General features: G+C 46.1%; 1 protein-coding gene across 1 annotated transcript in view; it reads right to left on the reverse strand.

Moving 5' to 3' along the window:
• Positions 1–9,448, reverse strand: part of ELK3 (ELK3, ETS-domain protein (SRF accessory protein 2)) — a 20,523-nt gene extending 11,075 nt beyond the window's left edge. The window contains exon 1 of the mRNA XM_010151470.1: positions 9,239–9,448. Within this exon, the coding sequence (XP_010149772.1) occupies positions 9,239–9,445 (207 nt within the window). The 5' untranslated portion in view covers positions 9,446–9,448. The remainder of the gene's footprint in view (positions 1–9,238) is intronic.
• Between the last annotated feature and the right edge of the window lie 715 nt (positions 9,449–10,163).

A 10,163-nucleotide genomic window follows, 5' to 3' on the forward strand; every position in this document is an offset into this window, starting at 1 on the left:
GAAAGATTTCCTTTGAAACTGTATTCTTTCATGAGGGCCCCATTTCCAGCCCTAGCTCTCTTCCTGCAAACCCAGGTACGCTGCCTGCTCCAACACAATGCACGGGATCCCCAAGGACAAGATGTGAGCTCCTCTGCAGAGGCACGTTATGGCAGCAGGTACATACAGGAATGTAAACACTTACATTATTCCTAAAAATCTGCTCTGTTTTTCATTCTACCACAGATTCCAAGAGCAGTAGAGGAAAAATTTGGTAAATTGATACTGAAAACAAAAAAAAAAAAGGAAGCAAGAGCAATGCAAGCACCATCCCTACGCATTTGCGGGCTGTAGCTAGTTCTGGGTGCTTGCAGTGCCTGCACTACGCCTTTTCTTGTCACAAAAGCAGGGCTGATTTTGGGATAGAGGAATCTGCACTTCAGTATTAGAACCTCTTTCAGCTCAGCCTTTCAGCTGAGCTACTCTGCTCTCTAATTCTTCTATCTGAACGGCATTTCATTCAGGCACCTTCTTGAATACAAAATTAATCCTACAAGGAGCCATGGGAGCAGCTTTGCTTCACAGGTCAGGTGCTGTGTCACAAATGGAGACAGTTGTTTCCCAAGTGGATGACAGGGATCTGTGGCAAGGAGAATTAAATTCTGCAAGCTCAGACTACAGGCACAAAACTACCCTCCTTCCATGCCAAACTGTATGCATGTCCACCCACCTGGCGCATCCTGCAATGCCCATTTTTGCCCTCCAAAAGTTCAGGACATTTAGTTAGCCCACAGGATCTCAGTCTGTGTGAATTTTAATTCCCATGGCTTTGGGCTTGGCCTAGATTTACTGGTTTTCATGCTAATTAGGTGAAATGTTGGATGGACATGCTTTTTCTGCGCTCTTAATATTAAATTCTTCTTGTAAAAGGCAAAACATCCAAACTACTCACATACGAAAAGAAACACACAACTGGATAGTGTTTTCTTTTTTTTAGTATATATTTTTTAATTTAAAGTAATCCCACCCCCCTGCTCCTAGCAGCTTTGAGTTATTGTTACATCAGGCACTGGCAACTCAGATCCTACTTGGAAAATATGACTCCCAGCAGAAAAAGATTAAATGTATTTAAGGTTGGCATTTTTACACTGATGCAGGCTTGAAATGGGGGAAACCCTGCTATAAAAAGCAACAGAACAGGCTGGTGAGTTTATACTTCTGATGTTATGGTTAAACACAGTTGTATTTTAAGAAGGTCTCTCAGTGCAGCTCCTCTGGCTCCGTAAGCCAACAGCAAAGGCCCACTTAGCGATGGCTGGAGATGAAAAGGATTCAAGCGCAGATCCCTCGAGCACTTTGCAGGCTTCTCTTAAATGTGGAGCCTGAGGAAATCTCCATCAGTGCGTAAGAGAAAGGAGGGCCACAAATTAAATGTGGCCTCTGAAATGCCACTGACTCTCCTAAATTTATTTGACAAATAACTACAGTGAAGGTAAAAAGCAGCTTATTTTTACCATCAATCACCTCAGCGATCTGCCAGAATCATTCTGAGCTGTGGACAACAGTTCAGACCACAGAAGACACTGACAGGCATCATGACAAGCAGAGGCTTCCCACCCTCCGCTTGCAAGGGCAAAGGTGGCTTCCTTAGGTTAAGGACTGCATTCCCAGGGACACTAGACCACTTGCCTGTAAGCAGGTCAGTAAGTATACGTACACATTTCTCCCTCTTTTTTCTCCTGCTGTTTGAATTTTCTAGGTAAATTCCCTGGTGAGCAGACTTGCAGTGAGTGCCAGTGGCTGCCAGCCAGGGCTGCAGGGAGCTCCGGGACTGCGCTGCTGGGGATGGCGACTGCTGGGCCAGTGCAGCTGCTGGGGAGGAGAACTGGGGAACCAGGCAGGGGCTCCACTCCAACAGCTTCGGAAACAAAACCTTATCCAGAGACAGCAGTGTCCGACATGTAGAAAGAGGGCAGGCGGCTGGGAATGCCCCTCTTCTGTTGGCTTCTTGAGGGGTTTCATCACTTGAACACTTTACACTTCCCCTCCTCTGTCCCCGGTCTCTAACACAGGGACTACACCAAACGTGACCAACCCCAGCTGCACGGGGCTTTGAAAGCTGCCAATACCTCTGGTACGGCCCTGCCTGATGTCTGCTCTGGCACATCAGCCCTGCTAGGGAGCTCTGGCTTATTCCATCACTTCAGGCGCTCGCTTTACGAGCACCCCCAAAACCAGCCTTACCCAAGTGCTCTGCATCTCCAGCTGCAGAGATAGGGCTCTCCCGCATCCCCGTCCCGTCCTTCTCCTCAGACCAGCTAGCTGGCCGAGCTGGGTGCCCAAGGCTTGGTGGCCCGCTTCCCCCTGCAGCTTAAACCAGGCTACAGCGTGGCTGGGGGTTGTTGGATCAACCATGCACGTGCCCTACTACTTTTTGGAAGCCCTCCCAAAACACGCAGGTGCTGTTTGCCCATCTCAACAGTACATGACCCCTGGGTTTACTTCCATGTTTTTCCTTCCCTTCAGACGTATTCCTGTGCATTGGTACAACTCAGTCTTCATTTCTTCTATCATGTGCTTTGTTTATTTTCACCAGCTCTTACTCCTACTCCCTGTTTGAGCCAATTAGAGCTAAGGTGTAACTATACTAGCAGTGTGACACAAGGATTTCACAGATTTCACGGAATGGTAGGGGTTGGAAGGGACCTCTAGAGATCATCTAGTCCAATTCCCCCGCCAGAGCAGGATCACCTGGAGTGGCTCATTTGAGTGGCTTGGCTCAAACCTGTTTGTTAGTTCACAAGTTTGCTGGCTGCAGGAGCCACTCAGAGACTGAGCTGGGAAATGGGACCCAGTTCACAGCTGAACTTCGGACTAATGAAGAGCCTCAGGGACGGGAAGACCATATTGGGACTTTTATCCTCCTCCCAGGAAGTGACCTATCAGGGTGCCTGAGATCTCAACATTTATGGCAGAACAGGATGAACTCGTCCTAAGCATCCCTGCTTGGGAAAGAAGGATCTGTCACTGCTGCTCTTAACTCCCATTCAGATGTGTTGCAAGTTCTCCTGCTCCAAGAGCAACACATGTGGGGACACTTAGGCCATGAATTCCTTAGGGGACTCTATGAGGAGGGAGCTGGGCTGCCCTAGCAAACCCTACCCGGAGAGAGGGCTTGCTCACACTCCAGTGTCTGAAGTACGTACGCTGGCAGGAGCTACCTGTGGCTGCATGGTTTGCTCCAAAAACTGGGGCGTGTGCCTGCATCAGGTTGTGCAGACAGGCAGATTTCATTAACATGGTGCTTTATGCACTTAGGCTTATAATACTGTGCACGTAGAAGCTAGGTTTGGTGAAATTTTTGATGGAAGCACAGGTGCTAGATCGTGCACCTGTACTGGCCTTTGGAAGCACAGGCTCTCATTTAGCTGGCTGTCAGTCTTTCCTCAACCACCTGCACCTGGAAGGCAAAGGCCATTCCTCTGGCTGGCACCCCTGGCCAGATTTGCTGCTCACTCTGCCACAGTTCACTGTGTGTCCCTTTCACATCGAACAGGAACTATTTGTCACTCCTTCTGGGGTCGGTCTTGGCCTTTCTCCTCTACCCAGCACCTCTTACTATATCAAATTCTTTACTCCCAGCTTTCCATAAGGACAGCACTCAATAACCACTTTCATGCCATTTCAGACAAGCACTTTCCTGACTTGGATACATCACTCTTGAAAGAAGCTCTTTCCAATTCCTTATATAGCAATTTTCTAACACTTTTTCAAGTATTTCCTTATAACCCTTCTTACCCATACCACTATAAAATGTACAGCAAGTACTCTTGCACACCACACCACTATTATTCCACTATTCTATTTCCCCTGAGGTTACTCAAGAGAAGACCTTTCCAAAAGTAAAATAACAGTTTCCATTATCACTTGACATCGTGAAGCTCTGTAATCAGACCAAGCAAGGGACCCTCTTCCCAAAATAATTCTTCCATGCTGCCACCCACACCTGGACATTAAAACTAGGAACTAGCAGCCAGACTACTGAGTCTGACCTTGTAACAGGAGGGGAGGGAATGCCACGTGAAGCGCTGAATCGTAAGAGCACCTTGGCAAGCTCTGTCCCCCTCACCAAGCACCATGAAGCCCGTATTATTTATATACTGTGCATCGTGCTGCCAACCCATCTAAACAAGCGGGCAGCCATTAACTGAGCCTAAAATGATTTATTCTGTCTTTAGAAGACAGATTGAATAGCACTCACTGAGTAACGCCTGGGGCCACACACTGTTCAGAGAGGATACGAAAATATTGAATAGCTGCTCGCCACAACAGTATGTGACTGTGTAATTAAAGATGCAGCATAACTCATGCAAACATTAAGGTTACCCAGGGAACTGCAATTCTTCCATTTCCTAACTTCTGAAGGCTTCACTTCCACAATTGTTACATCCTATTAACGTCAGTATGTGCACGTAATTTTCTGGATTTGCCCTCCCTCTCTCAAAATAAAAAAACCCTTATGGGGAACACTCACTAGCTTCCCTCTTGTGGCATCACCTTGAAATATTCACGGGGACCTTTAGCAGTACTGAAACCTCTAGAGACTTCCAAAAGGTACCTGTCATTGCAGCTATCAAAAAGCCCAAAATAACTGGGCAACTTCAAGAGAAATAAACCCTAAAATCCTACTTATTATATATAATTAAGTATACTTATATACTTAATTCTACACACCAAGCTTAAGTGCTCTGTTTGGGAATAGATGTGAAGCATTTCCTTGCCTGAAAGCACTACAACAGACTTTTGACCAGCAGAAGTGTGTGACACGATGGACACGCTGCTCAAGCGGTAGAAAGTGCAGGATGCCTTTCCACAGCGCTATCTCTCATCTGTTCTGCTGCTCTGCTGAGGCAACAGAGGAAATACATTAAATAAAAAGGGGGGAGGGGAATTTTGGTAAGAAGCGAAACAGGAAATGGAAAGTCTTCAGATTGCCTACAAACCTTTAGCAACCAGAATCATGGTAGCAAATTACAATCAAGACATGCCATACTCTAAATTTCCTGGGGTGCTTTATGTGTGAATTTAACATAAATCTGGCCATCAGCCTCAAGAGCACATCATGCTTGGTTTCAAAGTCAGGCTAAGGAACTTGTCCTAATTGTGTTATTTTTCTCCAGTAGTGGAATTAATTTACTTTTAAGTTCAGATGAATCAGCTGATGAATTTTAACAAGCCAGTGTTCCCCCCAAGCAAAATGGCAGAGCTCATAAACCTCCATTTATCCAGTGATCAGCTTTTATTTCTCCATGGTGAATAATTTCAAAGACAAGCCATGAAGCAGTAGCTGAATTAGTGTCAGATGTATGCAGCAGCGGGCAGCCCCAGAAAGGCCCATCCCCTGTGCCACCATCTTTTCTATAAAGTAATTGTCCTCTGCCTCAAACTCACATGCTGCTAGGTCATTCGGGTTACAGGGAGAGAAGTCCCTGTTGATAATTCCAGAACCCAAATGAAGGCTTGTCCAGCCTTCTGTCTCTGGCCTGTCCTGCTGCCACTCCCCAGCCTGCAGCACAATGTTTATCCTGTTTGTCCAGCGTCCATCGCAGCTGCCCCAGCACATCCAGCTGCCAACACATGCCTCGTTGCCAACGGGAAGGGAGAGGACAAGGATCTCAGATGGCTCCTTAAGGCTACCTCAGCATCTAGACTGCTCCTGGTTTACCCCAGACTGGTGAATGGTCCAGGGGAGAGGAGTGCCAAAGTCTGAGAGAGGCTCTTTCACCTGCTCTGCTCTCCCCCTTGGTGGAAGGGAAAGAAGAGCGCCGAGGAGCCTTTCCTTCCCTCCTCCACTTCCCTTTCTGTGCTGTGCAGCGTGGATGGAACTGAAGGCAGTGAAGTGTTGAAGACTAAACAACTGCTGAGCACTCCCTGCCAGCCTACTGGGGTTATCTGCTGGCCTAGGCCGCTATCTCCCACTTCAAAACCTGCAGCAAGCTCCCCTGTCCCTCTGCACTCTCCTAATAATCTGCCTTTCTCCACTGCCTGGGAACCAAGGGGACACCACACACCATACCCACACAGAGAGCGAGAGGCTCCCACTGTTTTCTGCTCAAGGAGTTACTCCTTCCATTTAAAGAGCAACAGCTGTGGTTTTGGTTTGGGGTTCAAACCCTGATCACAGTACATGGGGAAGAAAGAGCTTATACTCCTTTCCTTCTAAGAGCTATGACCTCCACTAGACTGCAGAACTCCTGGAAAACCAGCCAAAATCCTTGCGCTACACCTAGATAAAATTAGCAGACAGAAGAGAGCCCACAGCCCAGGAAGGACAGCATCACCACAGCCAGGGGCCGCACAGCCGCTCCTCTGGCAGACGCTGCCGGAGCGGAGACAAGACAGATGGCAAAGGGGGGGGTGTGCTGGGGGTGGGGGGCAGGAAAACAGTACAAGGGTAAAAAAAAAAAATGCTTTAAGGGGTAAAAGAAGAAAGGGAGCCTCAAGTAAGGAGCCATTATATCCCACTAATTTGAGGAGATCAGAGAGATCTCAAAGGAAAGGTGCGACGAGTATCTCGCCCCTCGTTTTAGCAATGTCTGTTCAGCCACCGTGTACGTGGGCTCTGCCTGGGTGTGCCGTTCATTCACCAGCGTGGGCTCTGTCTCCTCTGATCCCAGCCAGGGCTATAATCAGAGGGGCTGGAGTCAGATAATAAAGCGAGCTTCCACTTGCTGAGCACCAGCCTTTTTAGCACTTTGTGAAGGGGAATTCATCCCAGCAACTGCCTGGAACAGCCGCTGCGCTGTCCTCTCTGATTCATTTTGTGCCCTCTCAGCCAGGCCACCTCTGAAAGATGTTAGGTGGAGAAATCTGACTTCTAGTGGACAAAATACTACAGACATGTCATGGCAGATCTTAGAGCTCTATATGTGAAACTAAAAAATATAACTGAACCCTTCCAAACTCCAATGCAGGTAATAAAAAGTCTGATCATCAAATTGTGCAAATTTAGTTTGCGATCGGCATGACTGCTGTGTGAGACTGGCTGCACAGCACCCAGCGCCACCGAGCCCTCCACGAATTGGCACACTACAAATAATGTGGGACAACAGTACTCCGAGCTCATTTTGGCAGCAATACCTAGATTCCTCAGCCTCGTGCAGGCAGCAGGCGTGCCATAACTGTGCTGAACGCTGGGTGCTACTCACTGTGTAACCTCATCTCACTGCTTCCTCAGAAAAATCAAGGTGACAACAAACTCCTAAGCAGGGCTATGAAGTTTACCTTTTTCATATACAAAATCTATAACCATCCTCTTTAATATTTAATCTTTAAGAATATAGGAAATAGTAAAACCTATTAATTTAGGCATTATAAAAAATATCCATTTAAGGGGAACTAATCCTGAAAAGATTTAGTATTAATTAGTAAAAACAATATAATGTTCATCCAAAAAAGGCTGGAGAAACAATTCGGAAACTCCTCGAATTTGCTGGAGTCTAAAATTGAGAATGGCGAATATGCAAGATATTTTAGCACTTCTGTATTAGTCTTTTACAATTTTTAAGATTCCCTTAAAACAATTTTTAAGATTCCCTTAAAATCTCTTTCTGTTACAGCAACCTAACACATATCCTGGTTACTCCCTCTGCTCATTTTTGCATTGTCTGTTGTACTGTTGCCACCCTGCTTTATGCTGAAGAGTAAGGCTAAGGACTAAATGTCAAAGTGAAAGGCTGTTTCACGAGAGTGACTGTGACCTTATGAACTCCCACTATACTGCAGAGATTTTCTTTCCAGAGGTGCTAGCTACCAGTAACCTCTGACTTCTAGACTGTGGGCATGCCCACAACATCTGAAAATCAGAAGCAAATTGAGCAATGCAAATAATTCCAGATGACTACAGTCAGTGTGTTGTTATTTCAGATTCCAGTTTTAAATAAAGAGGTTGAAAGTGGAGCTCTCGACAGCTAACAGCTCTGCACTAGGTGTATGCCTACTCTGTCTGCCTGTAACCAGCTTCTGAGAGTGTGCAAATAACCACAGCTTGTAAGTTATAAGGCTGCTGCCTGAACTGTTCTGACTCCCTGGGTCTTACTAGTTCTATCAAACCTCAACAGATTACAGCCTGCAGAGGCTGTATCCATGAAGGAGGGGCAAAATTCAGTAGGTCTTGCAAGGGCAGAAAAATTGGATGAAGAAACCTCTACCAAAGCACATTATGACTTGAGACACCCACAAGGTAAGTTCCCAAGTGAGAGTAAATTTAACACGGTACAGCAAATACAGCCTTCACCTAAGCTGAGCTCAGCATGAGACTACTACCTTGACAAATACACCCAAAGTTATCCCTGCTCTGACACCCACCATCTGACCAGCTGCTTTTCCCTCAGTTTGCTACTCTTATTCTGCACTTTCACCCAGTAAGACATCACATTAATGCTATCTCATATATATCGCTGCTAAATGATAGCAACGTACAATCCAGACCACTGCTGAAGCTAACACAGATTTTGTCCTAAAATTACATAGTGGAAGAATTCCAAACTCTTAGAAACACAGAGCATTAACAAAGGAATAGTTACAGTAAGATCCTGCTGAGGTAATACTGCACTGCTGGAACAGCAGAAGTGTTTCAGTGCTGTATTTCCAGCTAATAAATCAGGACCCAATACAATTGTAGAAAAGATCTATCAGAAAGCTCAGGCAAGACTAGCTGCAACACTGGCCAACAGGATCTACGCTCCAAGAGATGTGTCCCATGAAAACGATGAACACCCAACCCCACCCTCTATGCTGTTGGGCTGTTGGTGTGTCTCTCCCTTGTTCTGACACTGGTGATACCTGCTGGTAAAGCTGCCACTCTGCCTGCTGCATCGCAGTACCGCTACCTTCTACCACCTCCCTGCATTCCAGGAGATCCTCTGCAGGCTGTAATAATCAAACAGTTCTCCGTTATCAACAGTTGGTTTATTGTTGTCAAAAGCTACAGAAAATATCGGGCAGCCAAGCGCAAAAACACATAAAAGCATCAGAAAGTGTAAACCTAGTTCAAAACCTCCCCTCCTCAGGAAATGGGGTGTGCAGGGCTCTCCTGTGCACCTTCTAGCTGCCCCCTTACCTTCCCCGTGATCGCCTTCAGCACTCTTGTCTGTTGTGAAAACTAGTTAGAGGAACTTTTGAATAGCTTCCACAGAGGTGAAATCTTAAATGGTAGTGTTTCTATTTTCTTAGTCTGCATGAGAATAACAAAATTTACCTTGTCATAATAGTATCTGAGCGCTCGGCTCAGCTTGTCATAATTCATATTAGTTTTGTTTTTTCTGAGTCCCCACAGCTTAGCCACTTCTTCTGCCTTGAGTAGCTTGAATTCGCCATCATTAGACGTCCAGCAAATCAGGTGCTCATGTTTCTGGTCTAGCAGCAACTGCAAAAGGAACTGCCACAGTGTGATTGCACTCTCCATACCTACAAGGGACAAAGGAGAGCAACAGTGTGAAAAACATTTAGGAGCAAGTGTTCAACCCAACGCTCACTTCAGTCATATGCTCTGTGTAGGAGTCATTCTACGTAATTCAGCAAAGGAAGCTACTATAGCATTGACAACCATCAGCCACAAGACCTATGAGTCCTGTACTCGGTATTTTTTCCATTGCTATCTTCTGAACATAAACCAGAGGTAAGTATTTAGAGAAACGCTGCCCACGTAGTTCACACGGTGCGGGTCATCTCCGTTGGTGCCTTCAGTTCGATGTATGCAGCCACCCTTCCAAGGGCCATATAAGGGGAAAAAAAGGACTTAAGTATCCACTGAAATGAGCCAAAAAACTGCTAGTTACTGTCATGAGAAGCATACTGACCGCATTCAGATATGTCACTGAGAAGAAGGGGAGGAAAAGGGAAGACCAGAGCAGTGGCCTTTGGTTAGAGGACCAGAAACTGCACTCTTTTCGCCCTTCTCCCACCGCACGCACCCACCTTTCCTGTATCACACGGCCTTTACCCATTTTGTTTCTTCCAGAGCCTGAAATGGCTCTTGCTACTCCTGTTTGCCAATTCAAACAGCTCAAAAGATAGTACCTATTTGGCAGAAATGCTGAAAGTTCAGTATACTTCAGCACAGTAAAGTGATGTTTACCCCAAACCTTTCTCTAGCAGGGACATTTCCTTTCATTATCACAGTA

Source organism: Eurypyga helias, unplaced genomic scaffold (genome assembly GCF_000690775.1).
Source record: "Eurypyga helias isolate BGI_N326 unplaced genomic scaffold, ASM69077v1 scaffold17425, whole genome shotgun sequence".
NCBI classification, from domain to species: domain Eukaryota; kingdom Metazoa; phylum Chordata; class Aves; order Eurypygiformes; family Eurypygidae; genus Eurypyga; species Eurypyga helias.